Genomic DNA, 22,606 nt, shown 5'->3' on the forward strand with positions numbered 1-22,606 from the left:
TGTACAGTAGTCGTACAGTAGTATCATATGGATGAGTTCATCTTGATTCTTGATCCCTCAAATACCCAGTTCCCACTTTTCGTTTACCTCACCAGACTTATCTATACATACATATATTAATTTATAATAATAATCATAATAATAGTAATAGTATAGTAACAATAACAATAACAGGTAATTTGGTCTTTGTAAGAAATTCAATGGTTCAAGGAGAAGAGAGGAGGAGAGAGGTATGAAATGTAAAACCTTTGGTCAATACTAATCAAATCGGCTCGTTTCGATTCGATTCAATTCAATTTTACTCGTCATGTCATCCATTCAAAAAACGCCTCTTTTTTAATTCATTTGTTTTCATACGCATATATATATATATATATACATATATACATGTCATATACGTTCATTCATATATACATACAAATACACACATAAATACATACATTGAAATCAAAATCACGGTAGGTTCTGGTAAATTCAAGCACACGCACATACATATTTCCCACGCTTACTCAACTCACACTACTAACGGTCCACCAGCCAGAGTAGTTCCCTAGTCACCCTACCACTTGCATCGACTCATCATTCTCTTCTCCTCTCCCTCAATCCACCCTCCATCCCATCTTCATCTCCTTAATCAACAATTCAATCAACCCAATCCCTTTTTTTATATCTACGAAAAGGAAATCGAAAAATTACGGAAATCTTCTTCATCGTTGACGTCGTGAGAATCAATTCCTAAAAAAACGATTGTTTTCGATGATTTACATTCTCTTGTGTTGATTTCCTATCTCTCTCTCTCTCTCTCTCTCGTACTCTTTTTTTTCTCTTCTCATTCCTTCTCGTTTCTCAAATCCCACCCAAACATTCGTTTACTTTTATTGCTTGCGGCCTTTTTCTACAACCTTCATTCCAGCTTCGCCCGTCTCTTTTTTCAACCTCTACACCTACACTCGACACATCCAACAACGGACGAAACAGGAGACTATTGGCCTGTCCTCTTTCTCTCCTTCCTCTAAACCATATCGAAAACAAACATCAACAGAAAGGAAAATTCAATTCAGTCATCAGATTTTCCAGCCTCGTCCTTTTTTAATCATTCGACACCGACACCTTGAACAAATTACGATACAATCTTTTCGCAATTTAACATCCGTCGTCGATTCACTCTCGTTCATTTCGACAAGATAACTCTTCGACTTGAGATTTGTTATTTCACTCTCGCTGGTCATCATCACAAGACCGACTCCATATCCAACACGAGAGTTATCGAAACCAACCCCATAACATTCATCACACGAACAATATCTCACCATAGACCTACCTCGTCGATATCGACATCGCCATCGCGACAGATCGTTCGATTTCAATCAACATATAACGAAATAAAGGCCAAGGCCACATAAATATCCTCCATTCGTTCATCATGAAGTCGATATCTACTCTCGCTTTTGTCGCTGCCACCGCGTTGGTGGGCAATGCAATCGCGGCACCATCTCCTGATATCATCCCTCGACAATATAAAACTTTAACATATCAAGGATGTTTCTCATCGGGTGATGGATTGACCAAGAATTCATCATATACATACAACAGCAAAGGATATTGTCAAACACAATGTGTACCTGCCGATTACGCCGTTCAAGCAACATACAATAGCAATGAGTGTTGGTGTGGTAATGATCTCCCTCCAGCAGCAAATCTCGTCGATGATAAGAAATGTAATAGTCCTTGTGCTGGTATTGATACGGAAATGTGTGGTGGTACGAAACTTTATTGGTCTGTTTATCTTACGGGTACCGAAAGTTCAGCACCAAATTATGATCCATCTGCAGCTTCATCATCATCTTCAGCAGCAGCAGCATCCAGCACTGCCACTCAAACCACATCCATCGTACCATCTGTCGTCACTGTGGGAGGTAAGGCTTTTACCATTCTTTCACCATCATTTCTCATCTAACAACAATTTTAGGTCAAACCGTTACCGTTCAAGCATCCGATGCAGCTGCAGCATCAAGTTCCGCTTCCGCACTAGCTGAAAAGCATTCATCGGATCCAAACACAGCTGGCATCGTCGCAGGCGTCGTTGTCGGTGTAGTGGTTGCTGCTGCTATCGCTGGAGGCATCTTCATATTTATGCGTAACAGAAAGAGACGTGAAGTCGAAGAGGAATATCGAAGAAATGCAGCAGTCAATAACTTTGTCACTGGTGGTAAATCACCTATCAGTAGCAGTAGTGGTGGAGCTTCTTTTACCGATACTCGACTTGATCCTACTCTTGCCAATAGAAGAATGAGTGATGGTAGTATCGCTGATAACCAAGATTACTCAAGGAGAATCCTCAAGGTATGTTGAATCACGCTATACATGATATCTTGGAAATATACTAACATACGTTTCAAGGTTACCAACGCATGAGTAAAGCTATATTACAACACATTTAAATCCATGTGATGAACGACGAGTTTCAATGTTATTTAGCTCAATTCTAATCCTTTTCGGCGTTTTCGGTCCTTAACTCCCTTTTTCTATTATTTGTGACTACAACACATGGTCGTTCTGCTTTGGGTATCAGTCCCTGTTTTATAAGGGTTCATGGTGTTTATGTGTATAGGCGTGGGGTAGAATGAGCATATGAAGAACATACTCTTTCGCCAAATTAGGAGGATTGAATTTTCCAAATAGGCATCAATTCTACGATACACTTTCAAACATTTAATCAATGTTATTGAAAAAAAACAAAAATCCATACCGTCCTGTCCTTTCAACAATTTTTTTTTTCTTTTCGACTTTTTTTTAAAAAAAAAAATAACTGCGGTTCTGATCTTTTATCTCCTTTTCGATGTTCTTTTTCCTTTCCTGGTTTATGCGAGATTCATACAATATACCCTACCTTACGTACTTCGCACTACACAATAAACAAACGCATAACACTACAATTGAACTCCTTGTATTTCTTGGGAGGATCTGTGGGAGGTAGACAGGTTGAGAAGATGAGATGGAGAGAGGAGGGAAGATTGGTGTTGGTGTTGATTTTGCATGGAAGGTTAATACATGGATTTTTGGTGAAATACTTGAGAAGCAGATGGGAGGGAGATTGAAATGGAAGGAAAGGGAAAGGATATGGGAAAGAGATCTAGAAGGTTTAACTGCGAAGTTGGGGACTGGATTGGTTGTTGGTTTTTTGTTAGTTGAGTGGATAATAAATGGGTGGATGGATGGGTGGGTGGGTAGGAAGGTTTTGGGGAATTTGACTGGTGTAATAATGATAGTGAAGATGAGAAAAGGGGAATTGAATGCAGAATGGAGAATGGAGAAGAGGGAAGAGGGAATGAAGAGTGTGTGATGAAAAAAGGAGATTGTGAGGTGAGGAGAGTAGTTGGTGGATGAGGGAAGGTGGTAAGGAATAGGGAGTAGGAAGCACCTAGGTAGTGAAGTAGTATATTAAAGTCAATTGAAATGTTCCTTTTGTTTTTTGTTTTGATTATTTGATGATGATTGGGAGTGAGTGAGGGTTATATGAGGTATGAGGGAAGAGGAAAGTAAAAGGGGTAGGAGTTGAGGAATATGTTATAGAATTATGTTATCCCCTAGAGTGCCAGAGATAGCTCCGAAGTGGTTTGTACGATATATTTTTGATTGATACAGCCTTATTAGTAGAATAATATTTTACCTGGTTTTTAATTATACTATTTTATAATATAGAATAGTTTGATTTCAATTTCGATTTTTTTATTAATTGACAAAAAAGAATAAAGATTGAAAAATTTTTAGAATATATAATAAATGATATTCGAAATTTTGATATAAAATGATATTAATTAAATATAAATATTAAATCAAATTCAAGAAATCCTAATGGTTTTAATTGGTTAATAAGATCCCTGTTTAAGCGACGGAGCTCATTTCTGGCACTCTAGGGGATAGGTTGTGGAGAATCCGGCTGGAAGAGGGGTTGAGTATTGCTCTGGTTTTTTTTTTTGGTTTTTTGGTTTTTGGTTTTTTTGTATGTCTATGAGTTTTCTTGTTGGGTGGCTCGAGGTGAAGGGGATTGTTTGGTTGGGTGGTGGTGAGGTGTGGTGTGTGTGGTGTATCTGGTGTATGTGGGTTATAGATGTTTCTTTGGAATTGGGATTGGGGATTAGAGATTGGGGATTAGGGATTGGGATTAGGGATTGGGGATTAGGGATTGGGGATTAGGAATTGAGAATGGGAATTGGGAATTGAAAATTAGAAATTGAAAATTAGAGATTAGAAATTAAAAATTGAAAGAAAAAAGAGAAAATAATAAAGAAAAATAGAAATAAAAGGAATAAAAATAAGAGAAATAGAGATGAGAGAATAGAGATGCGAGAAATAGAGATGAGGAGAAATAGAGATGAGAGAAATAGAGATGAGAGAAATAGAGAGAAGTGAGAGGATAGGAATAGAAGGAAGTAATAAGAATAACAAAAGGGATTTGATAGGAAATGAGAGGGGGAGAGAAGAGATGGTGAGGAGTATATGGAGATACTAGGTAGATAAGGGGATTGGAAAGGAGAGAGAAGAGAGGAAAGGATGATGAGAGGATAATGAAACAAAAGGAGGATAATAAGATAATAAGAGAAGAGTAGAGGAGAGGAGAGGAGAGTCAGTGAATGGTAAGCGAAAAAGTAAGGAGAATAGAAGTAAAAGGAAAAAATTGAAGTGAAAGAGGAAGAGGAGATAAAAGGAAGAGCTGATACAGGAATAGCAAATGGGAAATGAGAAGTATGGAAGATGTAGGTCACTTATATTGGGTATACTGGGTTATAGTAGATATTCATGAAAATACCTAGGTAGATAGGTTATGGTGAAAAGATAATTCCCTTTTTTTTATTCAAATATGTATTATGTCATCTGGATATCTACCTATCTATCTATGTATATAAAAGTTGAGTGAGTGAGGAGGGTTTCTTGAAGAGTTAAATCCAAAATAGTTGGAGATATGTTTTGCTGAAGGTCTAATGTCAGGAAATTGGACAGATACTCTGGATATCGATTAGGGGGCTGTCATGGGGTGAGATTTGAGTAGGTACCTAGTGAATGTATATTGGATGCGTATGGGAGGAAATTTTCGGGAGTGGGATGTGATGTGATGTCATGTCGTGAGATGATGATATATATTTACTCTCTTCTTCTGGGTTTATTGTCGTGGTTGAGATTTGTTGTTAATCGTCGTGTGAATCTATCGATTCTCGGATCCGTACATGTAACGTAATCTTACATCTAGCTTAAGCTTAAGCTTCTCATCTCTGTTGTGAGTGAAATGGAATGGAATGGCTGTTGTGGATTAATATTAATCATCGGTATGATGTAATAATAGTTAGGTATGAGATATTGGAGATCTCCATATATGGCGAAATGAAATAGGTGTATAATTTTATTAGTTCAAGTGTGATTAGATGGCTTGGTGCCTATGAGGTTAGGTATATCTGGTTGGGGATTTGGGGAGATTTGGGGATGGAGTGTAGATGTGGATGTGGGTATGAGAATTCACTATATCTCCATGGTTTCTCTTCTTTACGGTATTATTTGCATGATTCACCGTGTACGTGTCCAGTTCGTACTTTTCTCTTCTTGCTAAACAAACTATCTGTAGATCTACATAAGGCTCTACTACCATCATATGCATCTTCTTTCCTGCCAGAGCAGAATACTAAAGCTGCTTCGCAGCTATGAGGAATTGTGACTGTGGATCGATCACTCATCGAAAATCGAATCTAGCTCGCTCGATTCTAAATAATATCAGAATCAAGTTACACAACCAGAAAAGAAGATATACTCGAGAGAACAACAGATGAGAAAAGATGGGTGACAGTGTGGATTCGGGATAGGGGATTTGTTGTTATTTATTGGGTTTGGTTGTTTCAATATTGTTGAGTTCTGTACTGTTAATGGTTTGGCGGATATGTAGATAGGTACTGAAAATGTGGGTTTTAGATTTATCGAGTGAAGCTGAGGACTTTGATGGCGTTCATTATGTCGCTTATTCCCTTTTTTGTTTTTATCTCTGGCCGGATAGGACAGGTCCGGAGATTGAACCTTACAGTCTTTAGATATGTGATCTAATCGGTCATGTGGACAATGGTCGGGTAGGAGGCTCTCTTTTATAGTAGCAAATTAGTTATTCTGGCATGCACACACCTCGATCTCTCGTTTACTTCGAATTCCTCGCTTGAGTCTCCTTCCCTCAATATCTATACATCCACATCTTCATGTCTCCTAAGTAAAATAATCATCCAACTAGTTGTATAAAACCTCTTATCCTCAGTGAGCTCTTCAGGTTTTCATTCAGTTAAATAAGCGACGCTCATCTTTGTTAATCTGAGATTACGTTGTTTATATTCTCGAGTGCAAGGAGTTTCAAAAAAGAAGTTTTCTTGTGGTTAATTCTTGGTACTTTCGATTCGTGGAGTGTTTGTCAGATATTTGGTCGCATATTTTGCTTGTATTGTTGTCGATATTGTTGTTGGGATCGAGATGAGATAAGATACAATAACAGCATGAAAGCATGAAAGTATCAATTTACAGGAGTCGAGACGAGCGAACCTGAGATCTTACGACCAGAATAATTCATTTCTATTCAAGCAATTCGGTTGCTTATTGATATACCAAGTTCCCATCTCGAGAGCGTCCACGTGTCCTAAGTGAAAGATATCGCAGTCTTGGTCAATACCTATTCATGAAGTTAATATGATAATCGAGACTATCTTTTCATATTGAGAAGTTGAGTTGTCCGATATGACCATGGCTATTCTTATTCACTGCCTACTTTTCGTGTTTTGCTTAGTAGGTATGTGATATCTCTAGTTGGATTGTCTCGTGCGCAGCCTCTCTCTTCTCTCTTCACTCCGAGCTTCTTATTCATTGGATTTATAGGTATAAATTCCTCTAGAACTTTCTACAAAAGAGCTTCGTCCATATATGCTACGCCTTGAAGAAATTGAGACCATTCAAAACTAGGTAGTCAGAGAAGTGAAAAAAGGTAAACTGCTTATATTACACTATGATTCTTTATGTTTTCAACAATTATTATTAAACACATCTCATTTTCATTATCTCATAAACACAAATTTTTACCACATCTTCAAACAAAAGTTTTCACTGTCAAATTATCAGAGCCCACCTTCAGTATCCTTCAAGAGTACATGATGATATACTGAGCTCGAGATATACTTACTGGGCCAAGATGGACTAGGCAGTTGAGGCCAAGCTCTGTTGTCAGAATTTTCAAAAAGAGAAGAAGAATGAGAAGCTCTGGCCTCTGCAGCTGAGATCAAAAAAGAGTTCTTGAACATCATTGGTATTGTCTCACTGAGCCATATTAACTGAAAAGGCGTCCGTACCTTGCGCGAGTGGGATGTTGAATATGGCTTATAAATCTCTCTCCTTCATGTTTCCTCGCCCAAGCGTTCGTGGTTAGTGAATGCCAAATGGTGTGGACCATCAGTACCTTGACTATCGCTGACGTTGGTACATTTCTTGAATCCGGATTCCTCGGGCCTGCTTTTTTTTCTCTTGCTTGCTTTCTCACTCATCTGTCATTCGTTGCCAGCGAAAGTTGAGGGAGACTGCTGTTTTCGAGATAGTGAGGAGATTAGCTTATACGGTATTGGAATGATTCATCTCAATCTTCCAACGAGGTATATAGCGCTCTAATATCAATACAGCTATCAAAACATAGGCATACGTAATGAGTACAAGTATCTTTTTAGCAGAAACGCTGTTTAGAGCTTTCTGACAATATTGACATCTTTCTCTGCAAAATTTAGGAAAACACGCTGAATTAGAGCATCAGAAGCACTCTGAAATACCCAAGATAAGCCTTGATTTTATCCAGTTTCCTGTCCCAGATATCTACATCTGCCGCGAGCTCTATATGGTTTCAGTATGTTTATTCTAATTTCCTTGTGTATACTCTGTGTCGAATAATCTTGAAACGACTTGACTATCACATTGAATTCATGACGGCAATATCGGAGGGCTCTCTTTCCTATATACTTTCTTTTGTATAGAGAGAATTTCATCAATTGATGGATCTGCTGTGGAATAATATCTCCAGCTTCTTCACTCTAGATCCACATCATGAAGTTGCAAGAGGCTGTTGAATTCAAGATGTTTATTATATAAGATACCGTAAGAGGACAAGCCAATCAACTAGTTACCAGCCAACCAGATTACAAAGACTTCAGGAGACAAGTATCTAAGAAAAGTAATTAAACCAACCTTCGACATTATTGACGCTTTTGTTGAGATTCCTCCTCTCTTTGGAATTTCAGCTCGCCCTATCATCGTTTATCTATTTTTACTGTCGAGTACCTACGCAAAGTACTACTTCTTTCTGTCATATTTCTCGAGAGTAGCTGGATATGACAACGAGTAGGTGAGTAGTATGTGGTGATGTGAACAAGATGAACATCCGATGGAAGAGTGGGCTGGAATATTTGTCCCTGTTGCAACACTTACATGAATATTCAGTATCAACATATGGGAAATCTTGAAGTTCAACCTTAATACTATGGCGTGTTTGATCAGGAGCAGTAACTCAAATTTGATGTTTATTGGTGTCCCGGTGGATGTTTATATAGCAATGCGTCGATCTTCTGATGAGTTGGACTCCGCATTATTCACTTAAACCTGTTTTGACTCTTGAGACTAAGAAAATTTGTTGTGCATGATTATTGCATGGGGAGAGAGGGGTAAGAGAATTTGTGGGTATCACAGGACTTGTTGTTCAATAGCTCCTCCGATCTCGCCTCGACGGGTGTTGAGTTGAAAGTTGGCGGTGTTGCTATCTAAGAAAGTATCAAGATAGTCTCAGTCGGAATATTGCGCAAGAAAGTTACGAATATGTTGAGATCCCAGGGCGTTGTTTGACATGGATGTAGATGCATACAATAGAAAATAGTCTAGAAGTTAAACTTGGAAAAACTTCAACAACGGAACTCAGAAGACGACACGTAAGCCTGGAAGCTTTCATCCTCATAAAGAGTACAAACAAAAGAGAAATGATAACAACAAATACGAACAGAAGGCGCAAAAGTATCGCCACATCCCAAACATTTTCGTCGCCCATTCATGAAGAGATGATATCATTCCCACACTCTGGACCATAATCTTATGCCAAAACGACCCCAAAATCATTCCTTTGCGCTCTCCGAGTTCTTGGAATTCTGAAAAATACCTTTAAATTCAGACCTTGATTTCTGGAGTCATCACTCGCCTTTCGTTTGATAAGAAAATCCTGATCACGAGCACCTGTTGATTTCTGCCCGGCTTCATCTATAGCTGTAGAATAGAGTCAAACAAAGCTAGAATACAGCTAGAAGTTGTGCAATGGCATTCTTCGGACGCAAATGATTGCGGAGGCTTTAGCGTAGGTGACATGTATATAAGGAAGTGATTTTCTGCAAGAATAAATCCACCAAAAGCATTAGAAGTCCAGAAGGAACATTTTATGGCATCTGATATTCGACTCGTGATCTTGTGCTTATTATTTCGTATTCCATAGCTAACTTAAGTGGGAAAAGGTGTGATGATCCAAAGTCTTCCTAGGGGGATTGAACATAGTTTTGACAGCAATAGTGAAGCATTTCTGCTGTTTATAACAATCTTTATTTACCTAATAATTATTGTCAATGGACTCTTCTTGCATAGTGCTCCGTATAAATTCACCAACTTATTTAGATGGGGAATTGGAAATCCACATTGAGTCGTAGAATACGGGAAGTAGGTGAAAGGAAAATTGCACGGTACTAACTCATTCTGCTCAACTTCTTTCCAGACTTACCTGGACAATATGGTTATAATTTCTGACATGCTTCTGACTAGAAAGTTTATGCTTCTGACATGTCTTAAATGTCTGAGCCTAAGACTTTTGAGCCGCGAGCGAGGAAAGACTGGAAATATAGTGGGCTTCCTGAATAGAATGTATGTGGATTTTGGTAATAGAGTGAATGGGTCAAATATCTAGGATTCATTTTTGCCTGACTGATGAAATACCTAGGCATTTGCTGTCTCCTGTTCCATCATAATCATTCTGCAATCATGGAAAGACACAAAACTTTGCATGTCGGCTTAAGACAATCAATGGTAGGTTACTTACATGAAAAAATATATAACCCATAACCCAGCGGAGGATTTCACGGACCAAATGGCTTGTAGAAACACCAATAAGCGAGATTCAGCGAGGGAAAGCTCAAGATCAAAACGGCGAAGAAATGACACAGAGCCATGTGCCTACATTTCCAACAACCAAGTCATATATAACATTGAAAAGGATAACTCCAAAGTAGTTGTTTGATCTACACGACACTGTCAGCAGAAGCAAGCAGCGATGATGAGCAAACTAATAACTGTGGTGTAGCTATAGCAAGGAACCCAAGGGTGAAACGGCAGCGAAAGATTATTTATTCTTCTCCTGATTCAAACCGCCTCAACTTTCCAAACATTTCCATGATGCCAGGATTAAAACTTAGAAGGTACACCGGAGAGGCATTTTGTCCCCATCGATATCAATGCGGTCCAAGACTCGATATATCCAATTGTTGGGAACGATCATGGCTTTTATGAGATATCCATGTCTTTGGGATAAGAAGTTGAATTATGAAATCAGAATGGGAGTCATATGCAACTCACCAGAGGAATAATTGTAGATTGTAAGGACAGAAGAACGAGTCTAGGCGAAGGCTGACTTCAGCATAATCTAAGCGCACAAAGGAAATATCACATTTTCTCAAGCACATATGGTAGACGAGCAGTGTCATATTCGTATATTTTGTGCCCCTCGTCCGTCCAGAATATGGACCTACTCGTACATTTTGTCCCTTTCCACTACTGATACACCATCCTTTCCTTACTACCTAGCAGGAGCATCTTCAAACTTCACTTTCCCAACTTTATTAACCTCCGCATAATGAAATCCAGTCGGTACATCCTTGGTTTGCTTTGTTACTTGTGAAATTGACTTGGGTTCTTTTGCCAATTCAATAGCTTCCGTTACGGCACCCGGTGGAGCATCCGCAATTTCATTGATATCTTTATTCGTCAAAACGTCGCTAATCCTTGTCGCCCTTGTAGACATTAAGAGTGTAGTTGGTCCTCTAAATTGTAAAAATAGCCTATCACCCCAGATAGTCCTTCTCATTGCAGTCCTCAAGGTGAAAGCTATCCTCTTCACAAAATTCCACGAATCTGTTTGTTGCATAACCCTGAAGAATTTGATATCTGGCAATAGCTTACTGAATCCCAAGGTTGGGACCTGTAATTTTAAGATCGAGGCCTTTAATCGGTAGGGAAGAGGTAGATTTTGGTTCATTGTGTACGCTACGACATTTCCTGGATGTGCGACGAATTCCTCCCCTTCTTTCAGGGTAATTTCGTAGATTCGACCTGCTCCAGCCAAAGCTACGAGCCCTCTGCCTGTAATTTGTGTGTTTCCCCAGTGAGCGATACTCATACTTCTGTTCATTGTCGGTGAAACAGATAGCCTATGGCCAGTCCAAGCCAGCAATGCATCTCTCTGAGTGACCATCCAATCTTCTCTTCCATCCAAATGCAATACCTCCATAGATGTGATCGGATTCTTCGTTGACACCAGTGCTTTTATGGGACTTGTCGAGGAGACTTTTTGATATAGGAAAGGAATTCCGAGAGGGGCTCGTCGAAATGGTTCAAGGATCGATAATGTTGATTGGGCCTACCCAATATATCAGCAAGCCATCCTTCCTATCCTAGTGCTTTCACCTCGAGCATGCTGACATTTTCTGCTTTTCCGCTCACTCCAACCAACGTTCCTCGTCGGGTGTATAATGTTTGCGATGCGGACAATGAGACTGAAAGAAGAGAGTAGGGCGCTCCAATGACTTCAAATCTTGCATCTGTAACACTTATTTTAGTATTCAGCCTCACTATCTTTGCGACGCTCGAACATACCAGCAGGATCTGTAGAATCAAGAGTCTTGCTTAAAAGATCGCCATCCAAGGGAGCTTCCGATGCGCTGATCTGAAAATTTCTACATGCGGCAGGCGTATTCTTAATTGAACGGAGCTGCCGCGCATCGCGAGCAACGCGGCTTACAGATGATCGTGAAATCATGACTGCTTTTTCTCTTTGATGTTCAAAGGGAAAGAAGAGAGGGGCTGCCGTTGTCGTTCGGAAAAGCTGCAGGAGTAGGCTGCATGTGCAATTTTCTGCCTTGTTAATCTTTAGGCGAGGCTGCAACATGAAATGTCGTAATAGCTTCGTACATTGTGGTGCTCACGAACTTTTTCTATATATTGGTGAATTTCTAGTAGGCAATTCATTCTTAGCTGATTTTCTTTTGATAAAAGAGAACGACATTTCTTTCAATTGTGCTTCTTTCACATTCCATTTTGACAGCATTTTCACATTGAATAAATTACTTAATTCTGGCTGTTTGTTGATTCCTTATCGATAACTACAACTTTATACATGGGGGTCTTCTTGGAATAGCTGAGGCATGCGCAGTCGATGATCTATGGGCAGTGAGAATAGATTTGGTTTACGATGAGCTTCCGAAGCTTACACAGCTTCCATGGAGCTTCTTGCATATATGCAAAAGCTTCATTGCGACATCCACGATGGGCACAGCCGGGGGTAGGCCTCAGGGTATTCACAAGCACCAATCGACTCTTGAAAGACATTCCCAAAGGCAGTGCTATTCAGAGCCAATCTTTAAGAAATGCGAAATCAGCGGACGATATACCTGGGTCGACGCCTGAGACGGCGAAAAAAGCCCCTCTTGCCATACCGATAACGGCAAGAAAAGATCCATTGGCCCTTGATGATAAAACAAACAAGGAGCAAAGGAAGGCGGACTGGGCGATTATAAAAGAGATGTCACAGTATTTGTGGCCCAAAGACAATATGGGAACAAGAGTTCGGGTTGGATTATCCCTCGGGTTGCTAGTTGGAGCTAAAGTGTTAAATGTGCAAGTACCTTTCTACTTCAAAAGCATTGTCGATGCTATGAATGTTGATTTTGCTGCTCTTGGAGGCACAGCTACAACCGTCGCCGGATCGATGATATTGGCTTATGGACTTACCAGAATTGGAGCTACTTTGTTTCAAGAAGTACGGAATGCTGTCTTCGCTAGCGTTGCCCAAAAGGCTATTAGGAGGGTAGCTTGCAATGTTTTTGATCATCTATTAAGACTCGATCTCAATTTCCATCTCTCGAAGCAGACCGGTGGATTGACTAGAGCTATCGATCGTGGTACAAAAGGTATTAGCTTCTTGCTTACATCCATGGTTTTCCATATTTTCCCGACAGTGTTGGAGATATCTATGGTTTGCGGTATCTTGACCTATCAATATGGTGCCAAATTCGCGGCTATCACAGCTCTCACCATGGTGGGATATACAGCATTTACCATTTCGACTACTGCCTGGAGAACAAAATTTCGAAGAGCCGCCAATGCCGCTGATAATAAAGGTTCGACAGTTGCTGTAGACTCTCTGATAAACTATGAGGCAGTCAAATACTTCAACAACGAGAAATACGAAGTGGGTAGATATGACCAGGCACTCAAAGCTTACGAGAAATCATCCATCAAGGTCGCAACATCTTTAGCATTCCTCAATAGTGGACAAAATTTGATCTTCTCAAGTGCATTAACTGCCATGATGTACTTAGCTGCAGATGGTGTAGCTACAGGAAACTTGACAGTGGGTGATCTTGTAATGGTCAACCAATTGGTCTTTCAACTCTCGGTTCCCTTAAATTTCCTTGGATCCGTATACCGAGAACTTCGACAATCCTTATTGGACATGGAAACGCTTTTCAACCTGCAAAAGGTCAATGTAGCTGTCAGGGAAGCTCCGAATGCGAAGCCCCTGCAGCTAACTAAAGGTGGCGAGATTACATTCGAGAATGTAACCTTTGGTTACCATCCAGACCGTCCGATCCTGAAAAATCTCAGCATGACCATTCCTGCTGGCAAAAAGATTGCTATTGTTGGACCTAGTGGCTGTGGAAAATCAACAGTCCTGCGACTCTTATTCCGTTTCTATGATGTTCAAGAGGGAAGAATTTTGATTGATGGCCAAGACATACAAAACGTGAGTTTGGAGTCACTGAGGATAGCCATTGGCGTCGTTCCTCAAGACACACCACTTTTCAATGATTCCATTGAACATAACATCAGATATGGTAATTTGGAGGCATCTGACGAAAAAGTCAAAGAAGCAGCACAACGTGCAAAGATTCATAGCATTATCACAACACTCCCCGATGGATATAAAACAATGGTTGGTGAACGGGGAATGATGATTTCTGGAGGAGAAAAGCAAAGATTGGCTGTGTCAAGACTTATCTTGAAAGATCCTCCGCTGTTATTCTTTGACGAGGCGACATCTGCATTGGATACACATACGGAACAGGCACTCATGCAAAATATCAACAGCATTTTGAAAGAGAAATCAAGGACTAGCGTTTTCGTCGCTCATAGGCTTCGAACAATCTTTGATAGCGATAAAATCATAGTACTGAAGGAGGGGTCAGTGGCTGAAAGTGGGACGCATAGAGAACTGGTTGATACTGGTGGGGTATATTCCGATCTCTGGAGTGGTAAGCTTCTTATTTCATTCTTATTATTGTGTGCTCTGTCTCACCATTTTAATAGTACAAGAAACTCTTTTTGCCGAAACGGAGAAAGGTAAAGAACGAGAGGTTAATATTCCCGACGTCTCGAAAGAGGAGAGTAGATAGATTTGATCGATAAGAACTTGTTATCTTGAATGGGCCAGATGCATACATGCCGCAGGGTAAACCCCCTTTCACATTTAAAGTCCCACCAATCGAGGCTGCATACAAGTGGGACTAGACTTTCTTGTGTGCTTCGAACCCCCGTAACACTGGATAACATTTACCCCTCAACCACTGTACAACAGTACAGACCACCAAGCATCAACTCTCAAGGTGAACGCATTATCGTGTATTGTTTATGTCTGTTTCATGATTTCAAATGAACAATTTATGGAATTGGATGAACATGACGATGATTGTGTTCGGGGCTGCACAAAATTGATCCAGACAAGCACCCACTTTAGAATTACTCGGGAAGACGGGTTCTAAATCCAGAAAAACAGACCCAACGAGTCACAAAGTCGGCTGGGGAATGAAGGCGAGACTGACAAGAGCCTTTTTAGCACTTAGTTAGACCTTTTTCCGAAAGGAAATTTGATTTGACAACGCTTAGATCATGTAGTGATGGGTCCAGATGGCGTCTTCCATGCTCTTAAATTCTTCTAGGGAAACATCCGGGGCTGCTTGGAAAGTTGGACTACCCTGACCACTTTCAATGTAGAAAACGTGCCAACGGCTGGTCGTGCCTTTAAGCTTGTACTATTCCAGTCTAACCCTCCGATCATGATCTGATATTATTGGATACTAGACGAAAATCCACACTTTCCATCTGAATGGTCAGACCATCCCAGTTTCCGAGCCACTCCCCATGAGGAGCGTCCACTTTTCATCGGATCAGTGCAGCTTTATTTGTCTTAGACTGTCATGGATAAAATGATAGTTCATGTAGAATCCTTGTATTTCACTCATTTCTTGTGGATTTTCGGATAATTTGGATGGAGCAGTATCCAAATTCGAGGAAATCTCAGGGTATACAATAAATGTGCAGAAATGCAAGCAGAAGCAAGTAAGAAAATCTATGGATGAAGAGCTACGGGGCACATTTACTTGTAGAGACTAGAGCTTTCTAATTGGCTTATCGCCAAGGACCAGAAGGTATTCTTTTCTTTCTGTCTTGCCTCAACAACTCGGTGAAGTAAAGGTCTGTTCATCTATTCATTCTTGAAAAATTCTGACTCGACGCACATTCGAAGTATATACAAGCACATAAACATCTCCAAGTCTTGAATTTCATCGACTGTTGTAAATATTGTACCTCTTCATACATCTACTCGCCGAATACAAACGAAATCTCACGACTTGTTTGATATTTGATCTTTACGAATAAGAATAGCCATTCCTGTATTCGTTTCGCAGATAATACAGACGAAGCACCTCTGACAGGCTCAGAATACTCTTTCCAAACTCGATCTATCTATCCTTTCCAATATCAATCTTTACATTCTCTGAACCAGCCAATCTATTCAGTCTCTCGCTTCTCTTCTCCTTCATTTTGCCTGACGGCCAATCCTCCCGCGATATCAATCTCACTCAACCACTCCACGCCCACAAACCCACACAAACGCAACCATGGTTAAGCTTATCGACATGATCAACCAAAAGTTGGAGCTCTACAGACTTGAGAAGCGATATATCAATAGTCGAAACCGTCGCAGCACATTTGTCTCCGATGCAGTATATGTAGATGGCGAATACTACTCTGCAAACAACACATATTCTGCAAACTGCACAGCAGGCGACGGAGACAGTGGAAGCAATTCATCCTCATCGAAGGAAAGTAAACTTTCAAAAGATACAACGGGAAAGACAATGGCGTCAACGAGATCGAAGAGATCGAGTCTGATGGATTGGAGACGAGGAAGTGTAAGGGGGAAGCATAGCGATAGGGAAGGGGCGAAGGTTAGTGTAAGGGAGTTGAATTGGGATGGAAGCGTGAGATCATAATTTGTAATTGCTCCTGGTGAAGAAGTGGTTCGATTCTTTAAGTGGATGCATTGTTGAATGCACACTGGCGCGATGCTTTTCAGCGATTAACCTTTTTCTTGTTTACGGATTTTATGAATTGTGATTACAGTAGGGGTAATATGTAGTTATTACCTTTTTTCTTGCCAAGTCGAGCATTTACTGCTCTGCGACTAGATGGTGGAGTTTATTCATTTTCTTTGTTCATATTTTGCTGGCATTATACTGGAGAAAAGTCGATGGTGAATGGGTCGGGGTACTTGATAACTGGTCAAGGGGTAGAAATCAAGGTGGTATCTCACTTACATAACAAATACTCTTAGATGGAGAATATAGAGTAGCAGATACTCATTATATAAAAGCCAAATTATCTATATTCCTATGAGGGTGCTGTTCAGCGTGTCTCTCATTTCATACTATCATAATTTCTCCAGGACTCTCAGGGTGAATCTTGTGGAGAATCTAGGTAAACTTGGGAAGAGTTATCTGTATAATCGTGAAGCAGGAATATAACGAACATGCTTCATAGCCCTTTTCTACTCGCTTGATGTTTCTTCCACCACTACTTTTCTCTCACAAAGCAGCAAATTCTTATCGGTAGATTTGGTTGAAATGCACAATCTTCTTTGTTCTAATAGTTTGAAACTACCCCAACGCATCAATTAGCATGAATGCTATCTTTGTGTTGCTGGAAAAGACACACTGAACAAAGCCTTCCAATTCCAAGGTACGCTCAACGAATCACAAGCCAAAAGTTGGATAGACTTCATGTGTAATTACATATATTGATATTTGAAATACAATTCTCTAAAATCATACGTCAAGATGAATTTCGATCCAGCTATGGAAGAGGCCGAGAGATACCTCAAACAGAGTCAAGGATGGGCCCCAGTACACATTGGTAAAGACTGGGTTGCCGTCAAGCGTCTGGTGAAGGTTCTTATGGTATAGCTACCCTGTTTGAATATCGAGGAAATAACCCAGATGTATCGCCGCGGAGGTTAGTGGTTAAGCAGGAAGGAGGCGCAGGTTTGAATTTGAAACAGGAGAGTAGATGATGCAAAGTCTTATGAAGTACGACAGTGACCATATCGTCAAGATATACAAGGCTTATCATCGGACTATGGGCACGGTAAGCTATTGCTTCCCTTTATGATTCAGCTCAGAAGATACTGCTTGCAGCGGAAGATGCCCTGGTACTATGCTCTACTAATATGGTCGCAAATAGGGGACAAACGACGAGAAGGACCGGGCTATTGTGGATTATGCTAATTGGCTGGATACTGATAAGAAGCGCGACGGCCAATATTAAGGTACAACTCAGGCGAAAACATGATGTCGCAAGAATTTATATAGAATTTGCATCTGGAGGGGACCTAGGAAGTTGGATGAACGAAAACTGCGAGTACCAGCCGCCCTCCAGAGGAATATATTTTTAGAATATGGGAATGTTTGTTGAAGGCACTGATGGTTTTGAAATATGGGACAGAGAATCCAAATGATACAATCTTTGAAAAAGCGCCAAAGGATCGTCAGCATCAACCAATTGCGCATTTTGATATCAAGGGGCCAAATAGTAAGTTGCTCCTAGAAGTAGAGCTCGCTTGCCAGCAACGGTGCTAATATTGTATAGTCTTGTGAGTAAAAGTCTTAGTACACATATTCTTTTCCATATTGGAGACAAGAAACACGAATGTAAACAGAGTGCATTACAGATATACAGAACCTCTATCAGAGGACCGAATGCTAAATATTTTTCAACAGAATCGGTGATAATCCTCGACCAGGCCATGAACGTATATCAGTTCACAAGGTGCGTACAGACACGTACAGATATGTACAAAATCTCACGATTTCAAAATGTTGCGAATTCAAACCCAAATAGTGCTAACCCAAGGCCAACCATAGCTTGCTGACTTCGGGCTCGCACTTGAAGTTCCTGACGCTGAGGAATTGAAAAGAAGTTCTGTCCAAACGGCGAGCATGGCTCAAGATAGCTCAAGGACGCAACACCTACCATGCACCTGTATGAATCTTATTCATTAGTTTTCCTTGCACTTCAAGCTCCGCTTTCGATCAGGCTCACCATTCATGTCACTCAAACTAATTCATCAATAGGAACAATATTCGGTCAGCAACCCAAACCGCGTAATAGGCACCTCAACCGACCTGTGGAATGTTGCTAATGTTATTTACCAATGCCTAGTGAATAACAATCCTGTGCCCGACAATGAGATCTTCGAGACGGGAGTCGACCCCGACCCCCATATAACATTCTCAACCATGGGCAGATATCTCTTGCATCCCGAACTAGAAGTTTATAGTAGGAGATTTAGGGGGTTGATCTTAAGTCTTTAGCACTTTATCCCGGAGCACGTCCGGATGTACGGGATTTACTAGTACAGGTACAAGAATCTGTAGATTTTTGGAATTTTGGCGATAGCCACGACTTGTTTTTGGAAGGCATTTATGGGGGGGAATATGGGTGGGATGAAAAATATCCAGACGCTATTCGAGGATCAAAAAAAGATGAAGGTATGCAGATGATCAGGTTGCAAAGGGAGAGGCGGCCACGAAAACCAGACTACAGTAATCCAAGGTGGTGGAAACCGGCCGAAGATGAATATGATTATGATGATTCTGATCTTTTGTTTCCGACTCGCAAGGCGCTTCAAATGGGGTATAGAGAAATGCCGTTCGAATTGGGAGAACCGATACGCAACCCGGCATTCCCTAATTGGAGAGCAGTGGACCAGATGGAAAGCCGGTGCAAGATCCTGTAGCGCCAGACTTTGATGATCCACAAGATGACCCTGAGGATGATGCAGAAGATGATCTAGTCGATCCAGGATACTATCCGAAAGGAGGAGATCAACGCGCCTACAACCATGGAAAAGGAAAAGGAAGATTAGAACCAATATTCGAAAGGGCCTTGGCCATCGAGCGAGGCGTCAAAAGAATGCGCACACCCGAAGAACAAGAAGCTGCTCCCTGGATAAAGACCCCTGCTCCTGTCAATATCGCCCCAAAGAGACGACCTGGAGGCATACCCCGAAAACCCAAACGCCGAATAGTCCCACGTAAACGTAAACAACTTCGTGTGGCGCCTTACCGCGATGCAAAGAGACAACGAATAGAGGAACCTAACTCTCCCAAGTTTTATGGAAAGGAATATAGAATGAATACTGCGGGGAAACTGATGGTTCGGCGTGCGGGAGCTTCGCCTGGAACGGGAGAAATGGAGGTGGAGAGGAGCACGCCGTGGGCTTTGAATCGACCAAGTCCGAAAAAGCCTGTGGTTAGAAGGGAACAAGATAACTATGATAACTGGTATAATGAGGCTTGAGATGTGGAATGGATTTTCAAGGTTGTGGACCGAACTTGCTCGATTACTTTAGATGGCATATTGTGAAAGGAGGGAAAGATTGTTCGCTGTGCTGGGGGACTTATGCGTGAATGACCAGAGTACAAGCGATGTATAGGCTTTTTAGTCAAGCTCCTATATTGAAGGCATAGAGTGAAAGTATATTGAATTTTATATCTTATTGTGATGTTAGATAGGTAGTATAGTATCAGATTTTAATGAAATTCCGTTCTCCTGAGCTATTTTTTGTTTGGAGTAATACAAACTTAGGCATCTCTCCAATAGAAAAGACGAGGTAGAATTGCAAAGAACTAACACCTGTCTCTATGGAACCCAGGAATAACAGAAGATTATAATTCGTCAACTACAGGCATGTCGTTACCAACACCGATCTCGGGTTCGACAATTACATTCCCTACTTCGATTTCCTCGGCAGCTGGCTCTGAGTTGGTTTCTGTACTTTTCAAAAAATCATCAACTACTAATCTTGCGACATTTTTCCCCATCAATGCACTTGTTTCCATAGTGCTGATGAAAGATTCGATACCGCTAGTGTAGTAGATACCATGCGCTAGTTGAATCTCTTCGAATGTTACGCGAGGGTATTCGTATGGATACGAGTTCCAGACGTGGGGGTAGTACCATGTTATTGTGTTATTTGCTGTAGGAGAAATGGTGGTAAGGTCTTCAGGCACAGGGACTTCGCTTTTGAGGATTGAGGAAAGGAACTCGGAAGTCAAGGGGCGAGGAGAGAAAATCTTGTAAAGATTTTCGTATTCGAGGGTGGTAGGATTGATGACTCTGCGAAGAGTGGAGATGGAGAAAAAGCCAACAGGGCCGGCGAAGTCTTTGGGATCAGTGGGAGCGGAGATGTTTTTGGGGAGAGTGGTGAGGATTGTGGTAGGGACCTGCTCGGTGGGGCCGAGGTTGAAATAGGCTGGGTTGAGGCCATAGGGAGAGGTGAAGAGGGTTACGTGAAGGGTTACGTAGGGGATCTCGTCGGGGGTATGTTGAAGGAGGTCAGACGACATTTTGATGTCGGTGTATTGAAGTGGAGCGGCGATAATGATGGTGTCGAATGGTTCTTCATTAATATGAGAAACACCGATAGCATCGGTAGTAATGGTTTTGACATTGTACCTTTCTTGATCTCGAACTTGGGAAATCTCGGTAATGGTGTGGTTTAGACGAACAGTGGCATTTGAGGATTGAATCATGTTGTCAAAGATTTGCCAATTACCACCTTGAATCTGCATTGCACCTTCGATTGCCATACAAACCATGGTCTCTACGCCATGAATGACGTTTAGGTTTTGACCATAGTTGACCCGGGTAGATGCTTGAATTAGATCAGTTGTGAATGATCCTTCAATCTGAATTTTGTTAGTTTCATTATGATAGGACATACATTTAGACTCACATTGTTTTGAGCCAAAAACTGTTCGCCTGTGACGGATGCCACAGTTTTGAGGTCTAGTTCCTCTATCCGTTCCGTGAGAGATCTAAATGGAAAGTATGGTGCTTCATAAAGTTGTAGGAACTTTCCAACCACAGTTTTCATCAAGCGTTGAGTCTTCAATGGGGCAAGTCCATATTTCCAAAACATCTTTGCAATATCCCAATACTTCCAATCGCTATCCTTCTGAGTATAAACAAATTCTGCGCCATCCCAGATACCAAGGATTTCAGCTACTTCTGTATTGGATGATTTTGCATGCAAGTCGAATTCTCGGCTTGCATTCTTTAGAATTGCGTTGACGTCAACGAAGATACTAGCTCCCAATTCCACGGGCTCCAATGAATTACCATATGCGTTCACTGTGGTCGAACGACCTCCAATATAAGAGGATCGTTCGAAAACAGTGACATTAATTGCAAGGTCGGATTCAGCAGCATACTTCTGTAAATGATATGCCGAGGAAGACCCGCCTGCTCCAGCACCTGATATTCTGTTAGTGAAAGACAATCGGGATATTGCTTGTATTTGAAGCTGAATAGAAGTATATATCGTTGTAATATCTGATGGGTATGCAGCTTTCCATGAACCTCGAGGTAATATGCAAGAGAAACGAAGGCAACAGATAGATAGTAGCCAGCTAAGGGATGGGGCAATACCCCTATTTTGGGTCCCCTTTGAAAGACAGGAATTATAACAAGAGTTGTTCTTAATACAGGGAAGATCATCATGGAAGATCACACGGCAACATTGATGATAATGATATGGAAAGAAGTATCAATACATACCAATAATTGCAATTCGTTTTGCATGACTATCCGCATACTCGTACGTTGTTGATTCTATGATAGGCTCTTGTTCAGCAACAGCTTGAAATTTAAATGGCCATGACAAAAACCCAAGACTTTCTCCAGAGAGAAGAGTGACAATAATTGCCAATACGAGATTCCAGCCTCGATACATTTTGAAAATATTGAGCTAATAATGAACAAACAATTGATGGAATTATATATCAACAGATTCGTGGTCAGAGTAAACAATGCCTTGTGGCTTAAAGTGGTAGCCTCGCCGTAGTACCAAATCGAGACTAGCGTGAACCTCGTGTGGGAATTCACGTCGCCCATAGAAAAAAAAGCT

The 22,606-nt window shown here is 40.9% G+C and overlaps 6 protein-coding genes across 6 annotated transcripts; 4 read left to right on the top strand and 2 right to left on the bottom strand.

The window, feature by feature from the left end:
* Positions 1–1,423: 1,423 nt before the first annotated feature.
* Positions 1,424–2,415, top strand: EAF02_008053 (uncharacterized protein; the record flags this gene model as incomplete). The annotated part of the gene is made up of 3 exons (XM_038904101.1): positions 1,424–1,916; positions 1,970–2,343; positions 2,401–2,415. The coding sequence occupies 3 exons, from the start codon at positions 1,424–1,426 to the stop codon at positions 2,413–2,415; spliced, it is 882 nt and encodes a 293-aa protein (XP_038755823.1).
* An 8,461-nt stretch (positions 2,416–10,876) lies between these two features.
* EAF02_008054 (uncharacterized protein) lies at positions 10,877–12,115 on the bottom strand (the record flags this gene model as incomplete). The annotated part of the gene is made up of 3 exons (XM_038904102.1): positions 10,877–11,716; positions 11,779–11,897; positions 11,953–12,115. The coding sequence occupies 3 exons, from the start codon at positions 12,113–12,115 to the stop codon at positions 10,877–10,879; spliced, it is 1,122 nt and encodes a 373-aa protein (XP_038755824.1).
* A 203-nt stretch (positions 12,116–12,318) lies between these two features.
* Positions 12,319–15,190, top strand: EAF02_008055 (uncharacterized protein). The gene is made up of 2 exons (XM_038904103.1): positions 12,319–14,609; positions 14,665–15,190. The coding sequence occupies exons 1-2, from the start codon at positions 12,548–12,550 to the stop codon at positions 14,748–14,750; spliced, it is 2,148 nt and encodes a 715-aa protein (XP_038755825.1). The 5' UTR covers positions 12,319–12,547; the 3' UTR covers positions 14,751–15,190.
* Positions 15,191–16,256: 1,066 nt separating this feature from the next.
* Positions 16,257–16,631, top strand: EAF02_008056 (uncharacterized protein; the record flags this gene model as incomplete). Its single annotated transcript, XM_038904104.1, has 1 exon — positions 16,257–16,631. The coding sequence occupies one exon, from the start codon at positions 16,257–16,259 to the stop codon at positions 16,629–16,631; it is 375 nt and encodes a 124-aa protein (XP_038755826.1).
* Positions 16,632–18,116: 1,485 nt separating this feature from the next.
* EAF02_008057 (uncharacterized protein) lies at positions 18,117–19,995 on the top strand (the record flags this gene model as incomplete). Its single annotated transcript, XM_038904105.1, is given in 7 exon segments — positions 18,117–18,225; positions 18,414–18,445; positions 18,558–18,675; positions 18,696–18,742; positions 18,768–18,965; positions 18,986–19,396; positions 19,414–19,995. The coding sequence occupies 7 exon segments, from the start codon at positions 18,117–18,119 to the stop codon at positions 19,993–19,995; spliced, it is 1,497 nt and encodes a 498-aa protein (XP_038755827.1).
* A 119-nt stretch (positions 19,996–20,114) lies between these two features.
* Positions 20,115–22,454, bottom strand: EAF02_008058 (uncharacterized protein). Its single transcript, XM_038904106.1, has 3 exons — positions 22,258–22,454; positions 21,434–21,954; positions 20,115–21,386 (listed from the first exon to the last, which is right to left on the bottom strand). Exons 1-3 carry the CDS (start codon positions 22,430–22,432, stop codon positions 20,364–20,366), a joined length of 1,719 nt encoding a protein of 572 aa, XP_038755828.1. The 5' UTR covers positions 22,433–22,454; the 3' UTR covers positions 20,115–20,363.
* Positions 22,455–22,606: the final 152 nt, after the last annotated feature.

This window comes from Botrytis sinoallii (genome assembly GCF_014898435.1).
Source record: "Botrytis sinoallii strain Bc 23 chromosome Unknown BSIN_015, whole genome shotgun sequence".
Classification (NCBI taxonomy): domain Eukaryota; kingdom Fungi; phylum Ascomycota; class Leotiomycetes; order Helotiales; family Sclerotiniaceae; genus Botrytis; species Botrytis sinoallii.

Bases quoted from the DNA above. Each gene is read 5' to 3' on its own strand.
- EAF02_008055 (XM_038904103.1), top strand. From the start codon at position 12,548: ATGAGCTTCCGAAGCTTACACAGCTTCCATGGAGCTTCTTGCATATAT. The intron at 14,610-14,664 runs GTAAGCTTCTTA...CCATTTTAATAG, and splicing joins ATATTCCGATCTCTGGAGTG to TACAAGAAACTCTTTTTGCC.
- EAF02_008058 (XM_038904106.1), bottom strand. From the start codon at position 22,432: ATGTATCGAGGCTGGAATCTCGTATTGGCAATTATTGTCACTCTTCTC. The intron at 21,955-22,257 runs GTATGTATTGAT...ACAGAATATCAG, and splicing joins AAAACGAATTGCAATTATTG to GTGCTGGAGCAGGCGGGTCT. The intron at 21,387-21,433 runs GTGAGTCTAAAT...AACAAAATTCAG, and splicing joins AGTTTTTGGCTCAAAACAAT to ATTGAAGGATCATTCACAAC.